The sequence below is a fragment of the Stegostoma tigrinum genome, chromosome 4 (genome assembly GCF_030684315.1).
Source record: "Stegostoma tigrinum isolate sSteTig4 chromosome 4, sSteTig4.hap1, whole genome shotgun sequence".
NCBI classification, from domain to species: domain Eukaryota; kingdom Metazoa; phylum Chordata; class Chondrichthyes; order Orectolobiformes; family Stegostomatidae; genus Stegostoma; species Stegostoma tigrinum.
In genome coordinates, this window is record NC_081357.1 from 8,726,798 (window position 1) to 8,751,333 (window position 24,536).

The 24,536-nt window shown below is 48.2% G+C and overlaps 1 protein-coding gene across 4 annotated transcripts in view; it reads right to left on the bottom strand.

The window, feature by feature from the left end:
* LOC125452346 (sushi domain-containing protein 4) overlaps positions 1 to 24,536 on the bottom strand; it is a 218,145-nt gene that overhangs the window by 80,844 nt on the left and 112,765 nt on the right. For 3 of the 4 annotated variants that reach the window (XM_059645151.1, XM_059645153.1, XM_059645152.1), the window contains 4 exons: positions 20,957 to 21,145; positions 18,135 to 18,326; positions 14,458 to 14,602; positions 5,396 to 5,778 (listed from right to left, as the gene is read on the bottom strand). In XM_059645151.1, the coding sequence (XP_059501134.1) occupies positions 5,396 to 5,778; positions 14,458 to 14,602; positions 18,135 to 18,326; positions 20,957 to 21,145 (909 nt within the window). Of the gene's footprint in view, positions 1 to 5,395; positions 5,779 to 14,457; positions 14,603 to 18,134; positions 18,327 to 20,956; positions 21,146 to 24,536 lie in introns of those variants that run through there. The other variant, XM_059645147.1, reaches the window with a different exon arrangement.

Below are 24,536 nucleotides of genomic sequence, written 5' to 3' on the forward strand. Positions count from 1 at the left end.
TTCATTAAGGTACTGGCTCCTCTTCTCATTGCTTTGCTTTTCTGTTTGGCTATGTAACATGAAATATGTAATATGTTGAGCTCTTTATTCACCGTTTCATGTCTGCATTAGGCACTGACCTAAACTTGCAAAATATTCTTGAGTTCCACCTTGTGATACCCAATTTTATCACTTGTGCTCTCTCACTTCTCCGTCGTGGCCAGGCGTACACTCAGTGATAAAGGAAAACACTACAAATGCTGGGAATGAAAATAGATCTTACTAGAAATAGTCAGTAGGTCAGTCAGCTCTGTGGAAGGGTTATCGACCTTAACTGACACTGACCTTATAGAACTCAGCCTAGTTTAACAAGTAACCTTCCAATTCCTTCTCTCCTCCCACTGCCAATGGGATCTATCCCACCGGAACAATAACTTCACCTCCCACTGCTACGTTGCTGTTTCTGAAGATGAGTCTGTTTTATACCAGTTTTGGAGATGGGACTGAAGGGTTTCTTGGTCTCTCGAGATAAATCGACAATGAACGCAAGGTGTGATTGTCATTGATTCTGCAGGTCTTGGAGTTCTCTCTCCTGCTCTGATTCTACAATCCACGTGCTGTCTCCTTGATCCTCCTACTCATTAATACCAGCTTCAGTTTGAAATGCTCTATCATGTGTGTACTGAAGGATTTTCAAACCCCTGACCTAGCATTAGATTTACCACAATCTAGTGTACGGTTTCACTTCGATCTTCTCTAGTCCTGCACATCTTCTGGATATGGCCAACTTTGACCAGAAATAGGGACAATTAGATGGGTTGGTGGCCTCCATCAAGTAGGAGGGTCTAAAATTCTGGCTGAGACTGGGAGCTTGGTTGCTGATAACTAGTCAACGTCCCCTATTGGTTGAGGGAACTAACTCCTTTGTAATTTGCAACTATTTCCCTCCATCACATCCATCCTGTGATCCCCATCACAAGCCCCCTCCAATCTCCGCTCATTGCCTTTCTTCAAAATATTGGCCTGGATTCGATTTTTTTTTTGCAACTAGAAATCTACCTCTGAAGCTGATTTTTTAGGATTATACCACTCCCACAAAGATGGAGAAGTTTATTTTGCTTACAAATGTAATCGACTACAAGTCTCAACTCTGTCCTTTCACAGAAACAGCTCTCAGTCCAATTGTGTTCTTAGTCCTGCCACAAAGTGAGACCGTTTCTTCAGTGATTTCACCATATTCTATATTACCGGGCTCCAGTGGGAAACAGCTCAAAATCAACCCCTCAGGCTTAGCAAAGCACTGACTACATAGTCATCCTCATCAGCCTGGGGCTGAATCTCCCCATTTTCCCAAACACATCTTTATAGCCATTTCTCACTGAAGTACCGCACTGACACAGCATTCACCTGAGTGCAATGTGCACATGGAAGATCTTTTCAAGTCATTCCGGTTTCCTCAGAATCAATCTGAGCTGTAAAACTACGACACAACATTCTTCCAGTCCTTAATTTCTCAAGTTAAAAGTGAGAAAAAAAGATTCCATCCCATTCTTCTTGTCATCCTTCTGTTGTAGATAAGTGCAGGCAGCCATCACTGAGATACACTATTTACACCTCCTCAGCAGAGAGGGTACATTTGTCATCACACAAGGGGCTAAAGTCCCCTGCACAATGAAACATCAATGGAAGACTTTGACTGTATGACACAACGCGAGATCACTACAGTGTCCTTCACCTCACTGACACCCAAGTAACTGTTTTCTAAACCCTTTACTTTAATAACACCTCTTGCTTGCAGCTCAACTTCAGTGAAAAATACTCTTTCTTCAAGATTGTAAGGACTCTTTGAGGCACAGACCATGGCTCAAATATTAACATGCTCCAGTTGACTGAAACTCAATTCGGGGAAAGGTGGATGTCTGCCAGTTAAAATGGAATGTGGCATTTGTTCCAGGTCGCTGTAATGTGCACTCAACTTATCAAAATCGATCAGTGCAGATTGAACTCAGCAGATTAAACCTTAATGGCCAATCAACTGTTAAAATAAAGGCCAGTCACCCAACAGGGATGTGAATCATTACATGAAACCCCACAGCACACACAACAGAGTCGTGAATGTTCAACTAAACTCCACCACACCCCAAACAGCAGGAACGGGTAAAGCCCCGAAATAACTCTTCAAACTGCCCAACCGGTTTTACAAACCTCTCCCCAACCAAGCCTACTCCACACCTGCCCCCATCAACCTATTCCACACCCCCCCCCCATCAACCTATTCCTCACCTGCCCCCATCAACCTATTCCTCACTCCCCCATCAACCTATTCTACAATTTCCCCCCCCATCAACCTATTCCACACCCCCCCCATCAACCTATTCCTCACTCCCCCATCAACCTATTCTACAATTTCCCCCCCCATCAACCTATTCCACACCCCCCCCCATCAACCTATTCCTCACTCCCCCATCAACCTATTCCTCACTCCCCCATCAACCTATTCTACAATTCCCCCCCCCCCCCATCAACCTATTCCTCACTCCCCCATCAACCTATTCTACAATCCCCCCCATCAACCAATTCCACACCCCCCATCAACCAATTACACACACCCCCCCAATCAATCAATTACAACACCCACACCACCAATTCCACACCCCCACATCAATCTGCGGAAACGAGCCAGGGCAGGTATCAGATCTTGTGGTGGGAGAGCATTTTGGTGAAAGTGACCATAACTGCCTCATATTCTACATAGCTATGGAGAAGGAGAGGATTAGGCAAAATGGGAGGATATTTAATTGGGGAAGAGGAAACTATGACATGATTAGACATGAGTTAGGAAGCATGGACTGGGAGCAATTGTTCCATGGTAAAGGCACTATAGACATGTGGAGACTGTTTAAGGAACAGTTGTTGCGAGTGATGAGTAAATATGTCCCTCTGAGACAGGCAAGAAGGGGTAAAATAAAGGAACCTTGGATGACGAGAGCGGTGGAGCTTCTTGTGAAAAGGAAGAAGGTAGCTTACATAAGGTGGAGGAGGCTAGGGTCAAGTTCAGCTAGAAAGGATTACATGCAGGCAAGGAAGGAGCTCAAAAATGGTCTGAGGAGAGCCAGGAGGGGGCACGAGAATGGCTTGGCAGAATGGATTAGGGAGAACACAAAGGCATTTTACACTTATGTGAGGAATAAGAGAACGGTCAAAGAAAGAGTAGGGCCGATCAGGGATAGCATAGGGAACTTGTGTGTGGAGTCTGAGGAGGTAGGGGAAGCCCTAAATGAATTTTTTGCTTCTGTCTTTACGAAAGAAACGAACTTTGTAGTGAATGAAACCTTTGAAGAGCAGGTGTGCATGCTGGAATGGATAGAGATAGAGGAAGCTGATGTGCTGAAAATTTTGTCAAACATTAAGATTGACAAGTCGCCAGGCCCGGACCAGATTTGTCCTCGGCTGCTTTGGGAAACGAGAAATGCAATTGCTTCGCCACTTGCGAAGATGTTTGCATCCTTGCTTTCCACTGGAGTCGTACCTGAGGACTGGAGAGAGGCAAATGTAATTCCTCTCTTCAAGAAAGGAAATAGAGAAATCCCCGGCAATTACAGACCAGTAAGTCTCACATCTGTTGTCTGCAAGGTGTTAGAAAGGATTCTGAGGGATAGGATTTATGACCATCTGGAAGAGCATGGCTTGATTAAATGCAGTCAACACGGCTTTGTGAGGGGTAGGTCACGCCTCACATACCTTATCGAGTTCTTTGAGGATGTGACTAGAAAAGTTGATGAGGGTCGAGCTGCGGATGTGGTGTATATGGACTTCAGTAAGGCATTTGATAAGGTTCCCCATGGTAGGCTCATTCAGAAGGTCAGGAGGAATGGGATACAGGGGAACTTAGCTGCCTGGATACAGAATTGGCTGGCCAACAGAAGGCAGCGAGTGGTAGTAGAAGGAAAATATTCTGCCTGGAAGTCAGTGGTGAGTGGGGTTCCACAGGGCTCTGTCCTTGGGCCTCTACTGTTTGTAATTTTTATTAATGACTTGGATGAGGGGATTGAAGGATGGGTCAGCAAGTTTGCAGACGACACAAAGGTTGGAGGTGTCATTGACAGTATAGAGGGCTGTTGTAGGCTGCAGCGGGACATTGACAGGATGCAGAGATGGGCTGAGAGGTGGCAGATGGAGTTCAACCTGGATAAATGCGAGGTGATGCATTTTGGAAGGTCGAATTTGAAAGCTGAGTACAGGATTAAGGATAGGATTCTTGGCAGCGTGGAGGAACAGAGGGATCTTGGTGTGCAGATACATAGATCCCTTAAAATGGCCACCCAAGTGGACAGGGTTGTTAAGAAAGCATATGGTGTTTTGGCTTTCATTAGCAGGGGGATTGAGTTTAAGAGTCGTGAGATCTTGTTGCAGCTCTATAAAACTTTGGTTAGACCGCACTTGGAATACTGCGTCCAGTTCTGGTCGCCCTATTATAGGAAAGATGTGGATGCTTTGGAGAGGGTTCAGAGGAGGTTTACCAGGATGCTGCCTGGACTGGAGGGCTTATCTTATGAAGAGAGGTTGACTGAGCTCGGACTTTTTTCATTGGAGAAAAGGAGGAGGAGAGGGGACCTAATTGAGGTATACAAGATAATGAGAGGCATAGATAGAGTTGATAGCCAGAGACTATTTCCCAGGGCAGAAAAGGCTAACATGAGGGGTCATAGTTTTAAGCTGGTTGGAGCATGGTATAGAGGGGATGTCAGAGGCGGGTTCTTTACACAGAGAGTTGTGAGAGCATGGAATGTGTTGCCAGCAGCAGTTGTGGAAGCAAGGTCATTGGGGTCATTTAAGAGACTGCTGGACATGCATATGGTCACAGAAATTTGAGGGTGCATACATGAGGATCAATGGTCGGCACAACATTGTGGGCTGAAGGGCCTGTTCTGTGCTGTACTGTTCTATGTTCTATGTTCTAATCCATTTCCACACCCCCCCCCCCCATCAATCATTTCCACACCCCCCCCATCAATCATTTCCACACCCCCCCCCATCAACCATTTCCACACCCCCCCCCATCAACCATTTCCACACCCCCCCCATCAACCATTTCCACACCCCCCCCCCCCAATCAACCATTTCCACACCCCCCCCCCCCAACCATCAATCAATTACACACCCTCCATTTCCGTGACATCAAGTTCAGGTACACCTCTCTCTGTCCCAGTATTTAAGATTATGTTACTGGCTCCCCTTGTTGGAGACCCCATGTCTTGGACCCACCTCCTTCTAAACTGTCCCCACTCCCAGAATCTCCTCCCTCCATCATTGAGTCAGTACTCCTCCCCCAGCTGTCTCCCTTCTGTATTTTGCCATTAACTGTACCATACCCGAGCTCCTGCATTGGCTTCTATTCTGGGTACTGAGCACTCACCATCTGCGATGTTAATGCTGGGTGACGTTGAAGCGGTGTTCTCAGTTTCTGGGCCGTCGACGATGTCCTCAGTGATCGGGTGCGTGGCCGCTGTATCAAATGACATCGACGGTGATGAGTCCTCCCATTTCCCAGGCCCCGAGCAGTCCAGTTGGCCAGGCCGCTCTGTAGGAGTGGGATTGGCAGCTACCACACGGTCCACGGGCCGGCCTGGGTAGGCTGGAGGGTTCTGGTCATCTTGCTGGGCCTGCTCTGCGGGAGCCGTGACCTCGGGCACTGGGTCGCTATTGGTGGAGTTGCATACAGCCTCGTCGTAGGTGGGCAATACGACTGGAATGCCATCAACCACAACAAAATGGCGGCCAGCTGAGGAGTCTTGTTCACTACCGAAGAAACAAGTCAACAAGATCACTTTGCTAAAGGAGACGGTGAGGTGTCAGTGCTGACTGTTATCACCCAGGGCTCTGTTACCGTTAAACTCAACACTCCCAATGTTACTGGCTCACCACCCCCTCCCCCAAACCATTTTCCATCCTCCAGAAACTTGAGTTCATCCAACTCTGTCTGGCCAGATTCCCAACTCATACCGAGTCCCTCCACCCGCTGTGCTCCCTGACCCATAGTGGCTCCAAGTCTGGCAACCTTTTTAAAACCCTCATCACTGAGCTGGAATCTCTCACTCTGTAACATTGAGCAGGCCTCTTTCATCTCTGCGCTCTCCTCCAACTCTGGCCTCTTGAGTCTCCCTGACTTCCAATGATCCACCATTGGTGACCGCACCTTCGCCTGCCAAGGCCTGAAACTCTGCGATGCCTTCCCTACACCCTCCTCACCCTAGTTACCTGTTTGCCTCTTTTTAAAATGTTCTTTAAAGCCAACCTCTTTGACCAAGTCTTTTCCTCTCCTCCCTCAATAAACCCGGGTTCATTCAAATTCTATTTTGCTGCTGTTTACAATTTATTCTTCGTGTGGAAAGAGTTTGCAATGACGCAGACTTATTAAGTAGAAAGTCCTTTTATTGGAGGCAATTTGAGCTACAGGCGACAACAGTGAGTAAACATTGTATAGTTCAGACAACTGGCAGCTACAAGAGGTTGCTGCATTTGGAGTCATGCGGCTGTGTTTGATTGTAGCTAGCAATAACAGTACAGCTTGTTGCAAGGTTTCCCGTAGGTCGCTCAAAACAGATCTGGTGACAGTGAAGAGCAGTTATGAGGTCACCAGTAGTTGCAGAAGGAGACAAATAGAGATGGAGGCATGAGGGACACTCATGCTGGAACTGTTAAACCATTAACCCCTCCCAACCTCGTTATTATCTCCTCCAATCTCTTCCATTAGGCAGGAGATACAAAAGCTCAAGCACACATACCAACAGATTCAAGAACAGCTTCTTCCCCACTGTCATTAGACCTGTGAAAGGACCTCGCAAATTTTAAATCTAATGCTGATCTTGCTCTTTGTGCACCTTCTCTGCAGGTGTAACATGGTATTCCTCGCTCTGTTCTATCACCCTAACGCACTTGGTGTGGTACGATCAGCCTGTGCTGCACGCAAAACAAAGCTTTTCACTGTACCTAGGTACACATGACAATAACAAATCAAAGCAAATCAAATCAAAAGCTGTGCTGTTGTGCAGGTGACTAGGGGCCAGTCAGGACTCAGGAGGAGCCAGGGGTGCATTGTTAATTGTATTGCTGGGGCTCAGTGAGAGATCCAGAGCTGTTGGATAAATCTGTGCAGTGGGAACACAGGAAGAGGTTCCAGCAGTCGGGAATTACTGCCAAACGTTTGAAGGTTCAGCAGAGGTTCTGGAGCTGTCACATCTACGTAGAAGAGATAATGGGAACTGCAGATGCTGGCGAATCCAAGATAACAAAGTGTGGAGCTGGATGAACACAGCAGGCCAAGCAGCATCTCAGGAGCACAAAAGCTGACGTTTCGGGCCTAGACTCTTCATCAGAGAGCTACGTAGAAGCCTGGTGCTATAAGGAGTTCAGGGAAGCTGAGTGAGGGGAAAGACAAAAAGCAGTTATTGTTTGGTATAACTAAGGCAAGATAGAGCCCAAAAAAAATACAATGCAGTTTTAACTTGGTGAAGCAAGCTGTCTGTGAAAAGGCAGGGGGTTGTGCCTGTGAGTAAAATGTTAGACTGTGGTTTTTAAGAAGCCAGAAGAGATTAGGCCCAGGAGAAGATGATGAACCAGCAGAACAGGAGCCTGTGTTGAGGCAGTCCATGGCAGGGCTGTTTTAAAGCAAGTTTCGAGACCAGAGCATTGAAAATGGATTGTAATCCCTTGTGAAGTTTTAATGAGATTTAGTGAGCCACAATATTTCTCACAGTGGGGGGAGAGGATTGCTGAGAAATCCATGGGATCTGTCTTGATCACATTTGCTGTTCAGTGTGTTGAATGCAGCGTTTGCTTCCCCTATCTGCCTCATATTAATTTCAGGGCGTTAAAAAATAAATCCTATCAATCTTGGCACAGTCTGAACCATCTTTGCATGATTGTTTGGGTAGGTTTAGTGTATAATCGTTATGCTTTTTTCATCGATGTAAACTGGCTGATTAACCAGACAGCTAGATAATTAGCCATACCGCTATGGTTACATTAATCACTTGTCATGACCAGGGGAGAAGTGGGAATAGAGATAATTTGATGTAATCTCAGTCATAACAACATAATAGTTAAACAGCTCTATAACAGCAGTTTAACAATACTCACATGCAAAATGCCAATGTCTCAAATATGCTGTTTTGGGAATCTGGCATCTAGGCTTCGGACTCATTGAAACAGAGGGGCTCGGGATTCTCACAGAGTCAGACTCTAGAACTTTTAAAATGAATAGTGAGGTACAAAGGTGCCACCATTTCCAGTAGGTCTAATTTTGGGAAGTTTCAGCCTTATCTTTTGCACTGATGTGCCGGGCTCTTTATCATTGAGAATGGGATATTTGAGGAGGCTCCTCCCTCCAGTGAGTTATTTAATTATCCGCCACCATTCACAACTGGATCTGACAGCACTGCAGAGCTTAGATCTGATCCGTTGGTTGTGGGATCACTTAGCTCTGTCTATCACTTGCTGCTTTCACTGTTTGGCGTGCAAGTAGTCCTGTTCAGTGGCTTCACCAGGGTGACACCTCATTTTCAGGTCTGCCTGGTGCTACTCCTGGCATGTCCTCCTGCACTGTCCGTTGAACCAGGGTTGATCCCTGGCTTGATGGTAGTGGTTCAGTGGGGGATATGTCAGGCATGAGGTTACAGTTTGAGCTGGAATACAATTCTGCTGCTGTTGATGGCCCATAGTGCCTCGTGGCTGCCCAGTCTTCAGTTGCTAGATCTGTCTGAAGTCTGTCCCATTTAGCACGGGGATAGTGCCACACACACGATGGAGGTTGTTCTCACTGTGAAGCTGGGGTTCGTCTCCACAAGGACTATGCAGGATTCACTTCTTACCAATAAAGTCATGGACAGATACATCTGTGAAGGATAGACTGGTGAGGCTGAGATGCTGTAGCCATTTTACCACTGATTGGTTCCCACACCACCTGCTGCAGGCCCAGTCTTGCACCAAAGTCCTTTAGGAGTTGACCAGCTCGCTCTGTGTTGCTGCAGCTGAGCCGCCCTCGGTGGTGGATACTAAAACCCCCCACCCAGAGTACATTTTGTGCCCTTGTCATCCTCAACGTTTCATCCAAGTGCTATTCAACATGGAGCAGCGCCGATTCTTTGGCTGAGAGAGGATGAGACATGATAATCAGCAGGAGGTTTCCTTGCCCATGTTTAACCTGAAGCCAGGAGACTTCATTGGGTCCGGAGCAACTCCCACCCGACCGTATACCACTGTCACCCCCTCTGCTGGGCCTGTCCTGCCAACGGGGCAGCTTTCCAATTTTGGCACAAGTCTCCGAGAGCTATTAAGGAGGACTTCTGGTCTTGACACTGTCATTTCCATAGCCTTGCTTGATGCCACATGGTCCATCCACTTCAATCCTTGATATTTTTGTCGCTGTCTAATACAACTGAACTGATGGCTGGGCCATTTCAGAGGGACAGTGAAGAGGTAGCCACATTGCTGTGGATCTAGAGTCACCTATTGGCCAGACTGACTAAGTATAGCAATTTCTTTTCCTAAAATTGTCTTTCCAAACAATGGGGTGATCATTTCATGCTCATCATTAGATTTCAATCACAGTTATTGGAATTTAAGCCAGAACTGGGATTGAACCGATGTCTCCAGCGCTAACCCAGTCACATTACCATCCCCAAGGCCTTGTTCCTGATTTCCCTACTGTTAGAGACCACATGGTTTCAAGCGACTGTTATGCAATACAATTTCAATCAATAATGGTTAAGAGCAATGAATAATCTAAAGCACAGCAGGTAAATTGGGACAAGATGAATCCCACTGGGATGAGACGGAATCCTGCCAGGATAAAATTCAAGCAAAATGTCACAGGAAAGTCCATATGAGGACACCGGGTAATCACTGACTCCAATAGGATACAGGTACATTGCAGTGGGGATGAAAGGTATGGAACAAAAACCAGGAGTCCTTGGGTATGAAGGAGTTAGAGAACGTACTGACACCAAACAGCAAAGGGAATTCTTCAAAGGAGATCCAGGCCAAATCCATTAAGTTGAGGGGGAAGTGAAAAGGGAACTAAGAGTGGCAAAATAAAAATAGAAAAACAGAAATGGCTGTCAACATGAGAGTGTTTCCAAAAATCTTCCCTCGGTGCATGAGTAATGATCAGGTGTGAGGTGGGAAGGTACAATTAGAGACAGAGAGGTTCACCGAAGAGCTTAGAGATGCTGGGCAATGATGGAATAGTTAATGGGTGCTAGCTATCCGAGCCTGTAAGGGTGGGAAGGCAGAAACCTTTATAACATTTACATTTAGATGCGCACTTGCATTGCCGAGGCATTCAATAGACAATAGACAATAGGTGCTGGAGTAGGCCATTCGGCCCTTCGAGCCAGCACCACCATTCATTATGATCATGGCTGATCATCCACAATCAGTATCCTGTTCCTGCCTTATCCCCATAACCCTTGATTCCACTATCTTTAAGAGCTCTATCTACCTCTTTCTTGAAAGTATCCAGAGAGTTGGCCTCCACTGCCTTCTGGGGCAGAGCATTCCATATATCCACCACTCTCTGGGTGAAGAAGTTTTTCCTCAGCTCTGTTCTAAATGGCCTACCCCTTATTTTTAAACTGTGTCCTCTGGTTCTGGACTCAAACATCAGCGGAAACATGCTTCCTGCCTCCACAGTGTCCAATTCGGAGCTATGGGCCAAGTGCTGGAAAATGGGGCTAGAATAATGAGCTGGCACAGACACGAAGGATTGAAGGGCCTTTTTCAGGAGACGTCCCTGGCTTTAGGAGCATCAGGAGTTTAGTAAAGAATAGGATACTGTGAAATATCTGTTGACATGGAGAAGGCAGGGGTAATGCTTGAGGTGAAAATGACAAGACAGCATGTACAAGAGAAACAGCGTGGCCATCGAGTGGCTATAACGCCTGGTCTGAGTCACTTTCATCTCAAAGTGCTCAAGGAAGAGGGAATCAGAGGGCTTGGCTTTAGTTTTTTTAATTTCTTTGAGATAATGCGGATTGGGTAGTGGTAAATGTGATACCCTTATTCATCCTGGCAGCAAGATTACAGACAGGAGTGATCGAAAAGGGCCAGTGCTGCGCTTTTCCCATGATGGGGGCATGGCTTGAATATTGAAATTTCAAAACATGCTGCAGTGACCTGGGAGGTGCGGTATACTGTCCATCAAACAACTGCAACAGGGTATAAGTCAGCAGAGTGGCTGGGTGGAACTTCTATCGAGAGGTGCTGCAGTTTTTACAGAAGGGACAGGGAATGGTAAGTATTGATTAAATGTCACAGTGCAAACCAGCCAGGGGTCCGTGAGCATAGATTATAGTCTCCTCACATTGGGAAGGAGATGAGGGTCCTTGACAGGGTGGAGGTTTCCCAGAAGAAGTTAGTTTGGAGAAGCTAAATTTGTTTTGTTTGGAGAAGTGTACAGGATTAGAGGGTCCTACACGGGACATGGAAGAAGGGATAATTAATCATTTCAAAAGGAATTTGGATGGGCATTTGAGGGACATAAATGTACAAAGCTACAGAACTAATGGGCTAATGGGGCTGAATGGTTTGCTACACACAGAATTGGGCTTCTTCCACACTATAATGTTTTGTTTGCAATGTGCACAGTTTAAAGCAATCTGCTCCCTCTGAAAAGGACTTTGTTGTTGCAAATCTTTTCAAAGTGATTGCTGAGGCATGTTTGGGTCCTGTTTGTAGACAGGGTTCCTCTGAAACTGCTTCCGGTCTGCCCTCTTTCTTATTAAATGATTACAGAGGGCCATTTTTCTGTGTTGATGCAGTGTGAGGCATTGTCCTGCCTTTTCCCTGTCTTCCTGCAATTTTCATTCACCTCAGAGTCTATTCCATTTCGTTTTGAACGCTGTGATTGAGCCTGTCTCTACAGCATTTGCAGTGCATTCCTCATCTTAACCAGTCAATCATCACATTCCATGATGTTACCTTGGACTCTTTGTTATTTATCCTTTACATTAATGACGCCTGGTCCTGGAACCTCCCACCAGTGGGGAGAGCCTCTTCTCAATATCTACTCTGTGCAGATCCCTCATGATCCCAAAGCCGTCTATTGAATCACCTGTCAACCTTCTCTTCTCTAATTCCAACCCCTACTTAATTTATCCTCAAAATGCAGTCCCACATCCTTGGGCCATTTGTGTCCATCTTTTCCGAACCCTCTTTATGGAGTCCAGTGGATTTGCTGCATATTTTATGTAAGACAGTGTGAATGTAGCTTGAGTCTAGGAGCTTCATCCCTGCTGATGCTTGAACTGAGCTCGATGTTGCTACTGTGATAATGGGAACTGCAGATGCTGGAGAATCCAAGATAATCAAATGTGAGGCTGGATGAACACAGCAGGCCCAGCAGCATCTCAGGAGCACAAAAGCTGACGTTTCGGGCCTAGACCATTCATCACAGAGGGGGATGGGGTGAGGGTTCTGGAATAAATAGGGAGAGAGGGGAAGGCGGACCAAAGATGGAGAGAAAAGAAGATAGGTGGAGAGGAGAGTATAGTGGGGAGGTAGGGAGGGCATAGGTCAGTCCAGGGAAGACAGACAGGTCAAGGAGGTGGGATGAGGTTAGTAGGTAGGAGATGGAGGTGCGGCTTGGGGTGGGAGGAAGGGATGGGTGAGAGGAAGAACAGGTTAGGGAGGCAGAGACAGGTTGGACTGGTTTTGGGATGCAGTGGGGGGAGGGGAAGAGCTGGGCTGGTTGTGTGGTGCAGTGGGGGGAGGGGACGAACTGGGCTGGTTTTGGGATGCGGTGGGGGAAGGGGAGATTTTGAAGCTGGTGAAGTCCACATTGATACCATTGGGCTGCAGCGTTCCCAAGCGGAATATGAGTTGCTGTTCCTGCAACCTTCGGGTGGCATCATTGTGGCACTGCAGGAGGCCCATGATGGACATGTCATCTAGAGAATGGGAGGGGGAGTGGAAATGGTATGCGACTGGGAGGTGCAGTTGTTTATTGCGAATCGAGCGGAGGTGTTCTGCAAAGCGGTCCCCAAGCCTCCGCTTGGTTTCCCCAATGTAGAGGAAGCCACACCAGGTACAGTGGATGCAGTATACCACATTGGCAGATGTGCAGGTGAACCTCTGCTTAATGTGGAAAGTCATCTTGGGGCCTGGGATAGGGGTGAGGGAGGAGGTGTGGGGGCAAGTGTAGCATTTCCTGCGGTTGCAGGGGAAGGTGCCGGGTGTGGTGGGGTTGGAGGGCAGTGTGGAGTGAACAAGGGAGTCACGGAGAGAGTGATCTCTCCGGAAAGCAGACAGGGGTGGGGATGGAAAAATGTCTTGGGTGGTGGGGTCGGATTGTAGATGGAGGAAGTGTCGGAGGATGATGCGTTGTATCCGGAGGTTGGTGGGGTGGTGTGTGAGAACGAGGGGGATCCTCTTAGGGCGGTTGTGGCGGGGGAGGGGTGTGAGGGACGTGTTGCGGGAAATGCGGGAGACGCGGTCAAGGGCGTTCTCGATCACTGTGGGGGGAAAGTTGCAGTCCTTGAAGAACTTGGACATCTGGGATGTGCAGGAGTGGAATGCCTCATCGTGGGAGCAGATGCGGCGGAGGCGGAGGAATTGGGAATAGGGGATGGAGTTTTTGCAGGAGGGTGGGTGGGAGGAGGTTATTCTAGGTAGCTGTGGGAGTCGGTGGGCTTGAAATGGACATCAGTTACAAGCTGGTTGCCTGAGATGGAGACTGAGAGATCCAGGAAGGTGAGGCATGTGCTGGAGATGGCCCAGGTGAACTGAAGGTTGGGGTGGAAGGTGTTGGTGAAGTGGATGAACTGTTCGAGCTCCTCTGGGGAGCAAGAGGCGGCGCCGATACAGTCATCATTGTAACGGAGGAAGAGGTGGGGTTTGGAGCCTGTGTAAGTGCGGAAGAGGGACTGTTCCACATAACCTACAAACAGGCAGGCATAGCTGGGGCCCATGCAGGTGCCCATGGCCACCCCCTTAGTCTGTAGGAAATGGGAGGAATCGAAAGAGAAGTTGTTGAGGGTGAGGACGAGTTCGGCTAGGCGGATGAGGGTGTTGGTGGAGGGGGACTGGTCGGGCCTGCGGGACAGGAAGAAGCGGAGGGCCTTGAGGCCATCTGCATGGGGAATGCAGGTGGAAAGGGACTGGACGTCCATGGTGAAAATGAGGTGTTGGGGGCCAGGGAATTGGAAGTCCTGGAGGAGGTGGAGGCCATGGGTGGTGTCACGGACGTAGGTAGGGAGTTTCTGGACCAAAGGGGAGAAAATGGAGTCCAGATAGGTGGAGATGAGTTCGGTGGTTTTGTGCTCCTGAGATGCTGCTGGACCTGCTGTGTTCATCCAGCCTCACATTTCATTATCTTCGATGTTGCCACTGACTGTTTGCAGAGCTCCATTCCCCAGTACAATGTCTAACGCCCCTGAAACTGTAGCCAAGTTAAACAAAACGGTGCCAATTTTTGCTTACCCAGACTGGCATGGTGACTTCAGCTTGATGTGAAAGGCTTTGACAAAGACCACAAGGAGTAGGGCCAGAAGCACACTGATGGCTGTGAACGCCACAATCTTCCAGGTGGATAGGACAGCTTTGTCAGAGTCAGACCAGGCTGGATCTGTAACAGAGACTCGGTGGTAAGTGACTGTGAAAACGACCGGGTGTTAAACCAGCAGAACCAAATGCGCTGGGAGAAAGGCAAAGCAGTGCGCGATCAGCCAGACACTCACTGGCAGATCCACTCAGTACTTCGCTCAGCCAGGCAAACAGGGGTGATGTTACTAGATTACTAATCCAGGTCAATATCCCCACCAGCGTGGGTTCACATTCCACTCTGACAAACTGAAATTTGAATTCATTAAAATTCAGCATTAAAACCATCCTCACGGCGACCATTGTCAATTACCATCAAAACCTACCTGGTTCACTGATGTCCTTCAGGGGAGGAAACTTTTTTTTTAAAACTCTGGTTGGATTGGCTGGCCTGTGTTGTCACTCAGTCCCCGGCATCTACTGTTTTTATCTTCTCTGACCTGCACCTTTCAAAGGAATTTTTGAAAAAGCTGCCCTAAGGTCCTGGAGGACTGGATGTGGTTGGCTGACGCGGTGCCATTATTTACCGAAGGTGGTAAGGAAAAGCCAGGGCTTCTACATTTAATAGTAAGGTGCTGGGGAGTGTTGCCGAACAAAAAGACCCAGGGGGTGCAGGTCCGTGGTTTCCTGAAAGTGGAGTCGCAGGTTGATAGGAGACGGAAGAAGGCATTTGGTTACGTTTGCCTTTACTGGTCAGAGCATTGAGTATAGGAGTTGGGAGGTCATGGAGTCAGAGAGACATACAGTACAGAAACAGACCCTTCGGTCCAACTTGTCCATACCGACCAGATATCCTAAATTAATCCAGTCCCTTTTGCCAGCATTTGGCCCAAGTCGCTCTACACGCTTTCTATTCATATATGCAACGAGATGCCTTTTAAATGTTGTAGTTCTACCAGCCTCCACCACTCCCTCTGGCAGCCATTCCATACACGCACCACCCTCTGCGTGAAAAAGTTGCCCCTCAGGTCCCTTTTAAACCTGTTCCCTCTCTAAACCTCTGCCCCTCTGGTTTTGGACTCCCCCCCACTCTGGGGAAAAGACCATGTTGATTTACCCTACCCAACCCTGCGGCTGTACAGCACATTGGCTAGGCCCCTTCTGGAATATTGTGTTCCATTCTGGTCTCAAGTTGTGAAACTTGAAACAGTTCGGAAAAGATTGACAAGGAATGGTAGAACATTAGAACTAGGGGCAGGAGTAGGCCATCCGGCCCCACGAGCCTGCCCCACCATTCACTAAGATCATGGCTGATCTTTGAGACTCAGCTCCACTTATCCGCCCTCTCGCCATAACCCTTAATTCCTTTACTGTTCAAAAATTTATCTAGCCTTGCCTTAGAAACAATCAATGAGGAAGCCTCAGCTGCTTCACTGGGCAGGGGATTCCACAGATTCATAGCCCTTTGGGTGAAGAGGTTCCTCCTTGGCTCAGTCCAACATCTGCTCCCCCTTATTTTGAGGCTATGTCCCCTAGTTCTAGTTTTGCTCACCAGTGGAAACAACCTCCCTGCTTCTACCTTATCTATTCCCTTCATAATGTGATATGTTTCTATAAGACCTCCCCTCATTCTTCTGCCAATTCCAGTGAGTATAATCCCAGTCTACTCAGTCTCTCCTCACAATCCAACCCTCTCAACTCTGGAACCAACCAAGTGAATCCCCTCTGCACCCCCTCCAGTGCTAGTATATTTCTTCTCAAGTAAGGAGACCAAAACTGCACACAGTTCTCTAGGTGCGGCCTTACCAGGACCCTATACAGCTGCAGCACAGCCTCCCTGTTTGTAAACTCCATTCCTCTAGCAATGGCAGACAAAATTCCATTTGCCTTTTTAATTACCTACTGCACCTGCAATCCCACCTTCAGCGATTCATGTACAAGGACACCCAAATCCCTCTGCACAGCAGCGTGCTGCAATTTTTTACCCTTTAGAACACAGTCCATTTTGCTGTTATTCCTACCAAAATGGATGACCTCACATTTATCAACACTGTACTCCATCTGCCAGACCTTTGCTCACTCACTCAAACTATCTATATCCCTCTGCAAACCATCAGAGCCCTCTGCGCACTTTGCTCTACCATTCACCTTAGTGTCATCTGCAAACTTTGACACACTACACTTAGTCCCCAACTCCAAATCATCTATGTTGCCAAGGCTGGAGGGTTTGATCTATAGGGAGAACCTGAATTGGCTGGGGCTTTTTTCTCTGGAGTGTCAGAGACTGAGGGTGAACCTTACAGAGGTTTATAAAATCACGAGGGGCGTGGATAGGGTGAATAGACAAGGTCTTTTTCCCAGTACAGGGGAGTCCAAAACTAGAACGTACAGGGCTAAGGGGAAAGGGGGAAGATTTAAAAGGGACTGAAGGGGCAACTTTTTCACACAGAGGGTGGTGCGTGTATGGAATGAGCTGCCAGAGGGAGTGGAGGCTGGTACAGTTACAACATTTAAAAGGCATCTGGAAGAGTATTTGAATAGCAAGGGTTTAGAGGGAAACGGGCCAAATGCTGGCAAATGGGACTTGATTAATTTAGGATACCTGGTCAGCATGGACAAGTTGGACTGAAGGGTCTGTTTCCATGCTGTACATCTCCATGATGGAACATGTTATCCCATTTCCCTCGTTTACTAGTACAGTGTATTACAATACCACGTCCCGTTGGTCATTGCTCACTCCCTGAGCATCATCTGAACAGGAGTCTCCCCTCCCATACAGTACCACATAATGGGGATGGGGCTCCCGTGGTGCAGTGTTAATGTCCCTACCTCTGGTTCAAGCCTCACCTTATCCTCAGGTGTCTGATCAGGTTGATAAGAAATGATCTATCACACTAAGCAAGCACTGTAAATGAGATCCTACTGGAACAGGGTGGATATGGGAAGACCGCTCCCTGTCACGGAACAAGAGGTCACTGGTTTTAAAAATATATAAAGGATCACTCATTTAAAACAGAAAAAAAGGCAACTCTCTCTCTCTCTGAGGTTCGTGTGTCTTTGGAACTCTTTTCCTGGGAAGATATTGGAAGCAGAGTGCTTGAATATTTTTGAGGGAGAAGTAGATAGAATCTGGAACAAAAACAGAAGTTGCTGGAAAAACTCAGCAGGTCTGGCAGCATCTGTGAACAGAACTCAATATTAACGTTTCGGGTCCGATGACCCTGCCCAAACGTTAACTCTGTTTTATTCTTCACAGATGTTTCCAGACTTGCTGAGCTTTTCCAGCAACTTCTGTTTTTGTTCCTGATTTACAGCATCCGCAGTTGTTGCGGTAGATAGAATCTCGTTAGGCCAGGGGGTAACAGATTATAGGGCAAGGCAGGAATACGGATTTGACATTGTAATCAGATCAATTGAATAGAGAGTAAGCTTCAGGGGCTTACTCCTGTCCCTAGGTAAGATATTCTGTCCTTGTACGAGCTCCGAACTTTAATCTCCACACAACTGTCCTCCTAGCTTGTTCCATACAGTTGGCGGGATCACTTATCTCTAACCTCCCGGCCTAGAGGATGCCCCATGCCCATCCCATGTCTTCCATGCCACGGCCCAGCACCTACCTGCATGTTGGCAGAAAACATGGTTCCTGGGAAACCACTCTCCATACTGGCAGGTGATATACTTGTAATCGTTGGTGAGGAAGTAGCCAGGATCACAGTAAAACTCCAGGACAGTGCCATGGATGTAGCGGTCGCAGGGATAAGGATGGCAGACGTAGTCCCCGTGATCTGGAATTGGAGGCAGGGGGCACGCTGCAGGAAGAGAGATAGAGACACAGAGAGAGAGAGAGATGAAGACTTCCACCCTCTGGTATCAGAATGCCACAATTATTCACGCTGAGCTGCAGGACTGTGGAGACTTTATCCCAGGGGCAGCAGGCATATCACCACAGGAGAACTGGCAGCTCCCCCGTCTCAGATGCCTGCTTCCCCCATTCTGCCAGCTCCCTCTCAGTGCCATGGGGCCCAGCTGGATCTGGGGAGATCTCTGCTCTCATTTAAGAACGGTGGTAAGGAAAAGCCAGGGAACGATAGACTGGTCAGCCTTATGTTCGTGGTGGGTAAGTTGTTGGAGGAAATCCTGAAGGACAGGATTTACACGTATTTGGAAAGGCAGGAACTGATTAGAGATAGTCAACATGGCTTTGTGCCTGGGAAATTGTGTCTCACTAATGTAACCAAGTCTTTTCGAGAAATAATTAAGGGGTTTGATAGGGCAGAGCGATGAATGTGATCTATATGGACTTCAGTAAGGTGTTCACTAGGCTCCTCATGGTAGACTGGTTAGCAAGGTTAGATCACATGGAATACAGGGAGAAGTAAGGACACAGAACAGACTTGAAGGTAGAAGACATAGGATGGTGGTGGAGAGAGATAATGGGAACTGCAGATGCTGGAGATTCCAAGATAATAAAATGTGAGGCTGGATGAACACAGCAGGCCAAGCAGCATCTCAGGAGCACGTGGAGGGCTGTTTTTCAGACTGAAGGCCTGTGACCATTAGTGTGTCATAAGGATCAGTGCTGGGTCCATGCTTTTTGTCATTGATATGAACAATTAGACGTGAACATAGGAGCCACGATTCGTAAGTTTACGGATGGCACTAAAATTGGTACTGTAGTGGACGGTGAAGAAGGTTACCTCGGAGTACAACGGGACCTTGATCAGATGGGCCAATGGGCCAAGGAATGGCAGATGGAGTTTAATTTAGATAAATGTGAGGTGTTGTATCTTGGAAAGGGAAATCAGGGCAGGACTGATACACTTAATGATAAGGTCCTGCGGTGTGTTGCTGAACAAAGAGACCTTGGAGCGCAGGTTCATAGTTCCTGAAAGTGGAGTTTCAGGTAGACAGGGCAGTGAGGAAGGTGTTTGGTACGCTTGCCTTTATCGGTCAGTGCACTGAGAATGTGAGTGGGGAGGTCATGTTGTGGCTGTACAGGGCATTGGTTAGGCCACTTTTGGAATACTGTGTGCAATTCTGGTCTCCCTGCTATAGGAAGGATGTTGTGAAACTTGAAAGGGTTCAGAAAAGATTTACAAGGATGGTGCCAGGGCTGGAGGGTTTGAGCATTAGGGAGAGGCTGAATAGGCTGGGGCTGTTTTCCCTGGAGTATCGGAGGCTGAGGGGTGACCTATGGAAGTTTATAAAATCATGAGGGGCATGGATAGGGTGAATAGCCAGGGTCTTTTCCCTGGGATAGGGGAATCACAACTAGAGGGGCATGGGTTTAAGGTGAGAGGGGAAAGATTTAAAAGGGACCTGAGGGGCAACTTTTTCACACAGAGGGTGGTGCGCGTATGGAATGAGCTGCCAGAGGAAGTGGTGGAGGCTGGTACAATTAAAAGGCACCTGGACAGGTATATGAATGGGTAGGGTTTAGAGGGATATGGGACAAATGTTAGCAAATGGGACTAGATGAATTTAGGATATCTGTTCAGCATGGACGGGTTGGACCGAAGGGTCCGTTGCCGTCCTGTGCATCGCTACACATCTATGACTCGCCCATCACAGGTACCTGGGCCGTGTGAGGTGGAGGTTCAGTAACAGTGCACCTCACGAGCTGGCCTGCTCACGGAGGCTGAGGTAAGGAACACTAACAACAGCCTCTGAGACCTTCCAGCAGAATGAGTTCTGTTGGCGGCACGTGGGGTGGGGGTGTAAGGGTAAGGTGGGCCACAGCTAAGGGACCTGGCATCGGCAGCACAGTAGGTGGATAGCTGCTCAGGAACACAGTCTTCCAGAACAGTTGGTGGATCATTTCCTGGATGGCAACAAGAGGTGCATTAAAGAGGTGTGTGTGTGTGTGTGTGTGTGTGTGTGTGTGTGTGGGGGGGGGGGGGGGGGGGGGGCGGGGGGGTGGCGGTGCTGTGGGTGCCATGCATTCCCCCCCCAGTAACCAGCCTGGTGCTGGCTGATCTGGCTGGAACATGAGGGGATCTTGACACAGCCAAGAGAGTGGACCTGGCCCTACGCTGGGCAGTGCCTGTGGTCAGAAACCAGCTACAGGTTGGGTGAATGAGTGGAATACCTTTCAATCAATCAAGGTGCAAGGTTGGCGAGGGGTACACAACTGGTAGGTCCCTGCACCGTGGGCAGACCTGGCCCAGGGTGATATCCAGCATTCATTCATCCCGGTCTCACTCTCACCATACACTCAGGCGTGCGTGTTTGATCAGTGGCCATTTGAGGAGCTGCTGCAGGTATGATGGGCCGAATGGTCTCCTTCTGTACTGTAACTCTTCTGTAATAAGAGTGTTAACTGGAAGTTTGAATTCAGGACTGATGCAGGGGGGAAAGGATGATCTAAAATATCTAAAGCAGGAAAGCTGAAGCGGGTGAGTGTATCCATTAGCAATTCACACCAACAAAGTGAGTCTACCTTCAACATCTAGACACTGTGGTGGGCTGGAAGACCACAGCAGGTTGTACATACATTCCAAAAGCTCTGGTCCTGTCAGCTTGTAGCCAGGAAAACATTGATAACGTAACACTGATCCCACAGGGAAGGGGGTCACAGAGTCGGAAACATTGATGTAACTGTGAGGGAATACCTGTGGCTTCAAGCAACCTGCGTAGAAATGAATACACAGAAAAACAAGGTCAGTAATCTGTCAGGAAATCCAGTCTGCAGGGGAACCAACTCACCAAAGGGACTGGATCCCCACGGAGTCCCCGTTCCCAGGGAAAGCACGTCCCTGTGAAGTCCCACCCCCAGTGAAACCCCATCCCTAAGGATAACCCAATCCTTATGAAACTCTGTCCCCATGGAAACCCTGTCCCCAGAATAACTCGGCCTCCTAGGAAATCCAATCCCTAGAGTAACCCAGTCCCCATTAAACTCAACTCCTCCAGGGAATCAGGTTCCCAGAGAGAAGACAGTTTGTTGGGAGCTAGGCCCCCACGAATAAGGAAGGATTAGTAAAACCGGCGAATGAGGATTCTCGGATAACAAAGTGTGGAGCTGGATGAACACAGCAGGCCAAGCAGCATCTCAGGAGCACAAAAGCTGACGTTTCGGGCCTAGACCCTTTATTTTGTAAAGTTCAAAAGGAATCTCCAGCATGACCAGTACATTCATTTTCAAGTATTACTGTTTACTTTGAACATTTTTGTTTCTTTCCCAATCTACCAAGGAAACGAGTTGCCATGGAAACCCAATCCCTCTGCTTTCAAGCATGTCCTTTCGGGATTCCCTCCATCCTTGGCGATGTCTGGCATCTTTTGTTCTTTTCCCCCCACCCCAATGTTGTGTTGCGTTGGCTCTAACACTGGTTAAAACGCAGCCCTGGTTCAGGGACTTTAAGTTCCCACTGCTGTCTACATCCAATTAACTCTGCCTTTCACACTGAGCTCTTCTCAAATTTCCAAATTCCTGCATTAAATTGTTTCGAGACTCAGAGAGCTTGCCACAAGTGCTTGGATTTAAAACTGTTTCAGAGATAGTAGGAGCTGCAGATGCTGGAGAATCTGAGATTCATCCAGCTCTACACCTTGTAATCTTGGATTTAAAACTGGTTTACAGCGCGCGCACACACCCTGACTGTCCCCGCAAACCCCAGACCATGTCCCTCACTGAGTCTGCCGCTGGTTTTTCAGGTTCAGCAAGTGGCCCTGTAAATTCAACACCAGCCTTACTTAATACTGACTCCTGCTCTTCGAAGAAAGAGTGTGCCTCATCATCAGTCTTCTTGCTTCTCACTTAAGAAGCAGTTGCCATTGAAAGAAGTGTCTGGCTACAACTGTGTGGATTCTCAGCTGAGAAAAGCAGCAGGAGGAGAAACAGAACAGCAGATGGTAACCATGAATCATGGGGTGTGTTGGGATGGATGTCAAATTCCTAGCCCTAGTGCTGTCAGACCGAAGACGATAAGAGACAGAATTTCTCAGTCGTGAAAATGTGACCCATCGCAGAATTGAGCGAGAAGGCTGAACAAATGACAATAATAAATCTATTACCTGTGTTTGAGTGCTATAAACTGGATTACATCTTGGATCCCACCACAGGGAACCAGACAAGACAGATCTTGGCAGTGTTGAAGGTACAGTTCGAGTTGTCAGCAAAGAAATATGTGAAAAGTTCCAGCACAAAGGTCAGGGTTAGAGGGCAGGATAGAAATAATGTGATGGGTACCACACAAAAGAACAGAAAGCATTAACGGTGAGATGCTGAATGACTTTACTCACAAGGGTTCAATGAGAAAGAAGGAAAGCAAGCCTAGAAGCTGGCTGCTGGAGTGATACCAGCCAATGATTCTGACAAACCACTCTACACCGGTGAGTAGGTTGGCAATGTTGGATTTAAAGATGAGAAATAGTTTGAGATTTTTAGAAAGCTGGCTGCACAAGAACATGAGATAATGGGAACTGCAGATGCTGGAGATTCCAAGATAATAAAATGTGAGGCTGGATGAACACAGCAGGCCAAGCAGCATCTCAGGAGCACAAAAGCTGACGTTTCGGGCCTAGACCCTTCATCAGAGAGGGGGATGGGGGGAGGGAACTGGAATAAATAGGGAGAGAGGGGGAGGCGGACCGAAGATGGAGAGCAAAGAAGATAGGTGGAGAGGGTGTAGGTGGGGAGGTAGGGAGGGGATAGGTCAGTCCAGGGAAGACGGACAGGTCAAGGAGGTGGGATGAGGTTAGTAGGTAGCTGGGGGTGCGGCTGGGGGTGGGAGGAAGGGATGGGTGAGAGGAAGAACCGGTTAGGGAGGCAGAGACAGGTTGGACTGGTTTTGGGATGCAGTGGGTGGGGGGGAAGAGCTGGGCTGGTTGTGTGGTGCAGTGGGGGGAGGGGATGAACTGGGCTGGTTTAGGGATGCAGTGGGGGAAGGGGAGATTTTGAAACTGGTGAAGTCCACATTGATACCATATGGCTGCAGGGTTCCCTGGGAACCCTGCAGCCATATGGTATCAATGTGGACTTCACCAGTTTCAAAATCTCCCCTTCCCCCACTGCATCCCTAAACCAGCCCAGTTCATCCCCTCCCCCCACTGCACCACACAACCAGCCCAGCTCTTCCCCCCCACCCACTGCATCCCAAAACCAGTCCAACCTGTCTCTGCCTCCCTAACCGGTTCTTCCTCTCACCCATCCCTTCCTCCCACCCCCAGCCGCACCCCCAGCTACCTACTAACCTCATCCCACCTCCTTGACCTGTCCGTCTTCCCTGGACTGACCTATCCCCTCCCTACCTCCCCACCTACACCCTCTCCACCTATCTTCTTTGCTCTCCATCTTCGGTCCGCCTCCCCCTCTCTCCCTATTTATTCCAGTTCCCTCCCCCCATCCCCCTCTCTGATGAAGGGTCTAGGCCCGAAACGTCAGCTTTTGTGCTCCTGAGATGCTGCTTGGCCTGCTGTGTTCATCCAGCCTCACATTTTATTATCTCTGCACAAGAACATCAACTGATTGTGAAGTGTCAGATAGGCACCAGTGCTTTGTACAACCGTACAGGATGGGCTGAAGGGCTGAACTTGTTGATGATATTCTACTGCTGCAAGAACTTGAAATGAGTCCTGTGAACATTCCTGTACATGCCCAACCCGGCACATTCCATGTGTTTCTCTGTTGTAGTATTTCTGTGTCTGGCTGTTTGTTACACCGCATGGAAGAGAGCTTCGTTCCAAGTCTCTGGACTTCATCTTGGACTGGGATCACAAACAGCTCCAGGAACAACCCCAACCTCCAGGCCAGCCATCAATCAAGGGGTTCGCGATGGGCAAAAGGGCGTGAGGTTTCTTGTTTTTTTCCCTCTCCTTCTTTTTCATTCCTTTTATTTACTTAATAATTGTTCCTTTACTTTCTCGTCTTTTGTTATTACGCAATACATATTCGTATTTAAGCGAGACGCCCTTGACCGCGTCTCCCGCATTTCCCGCAACACATCCCTCACACCCCGCCCCCGCCACAACCGCCCAAAGAGGATCCCCCTCGTTCTCACACACCACCCCACCAACCT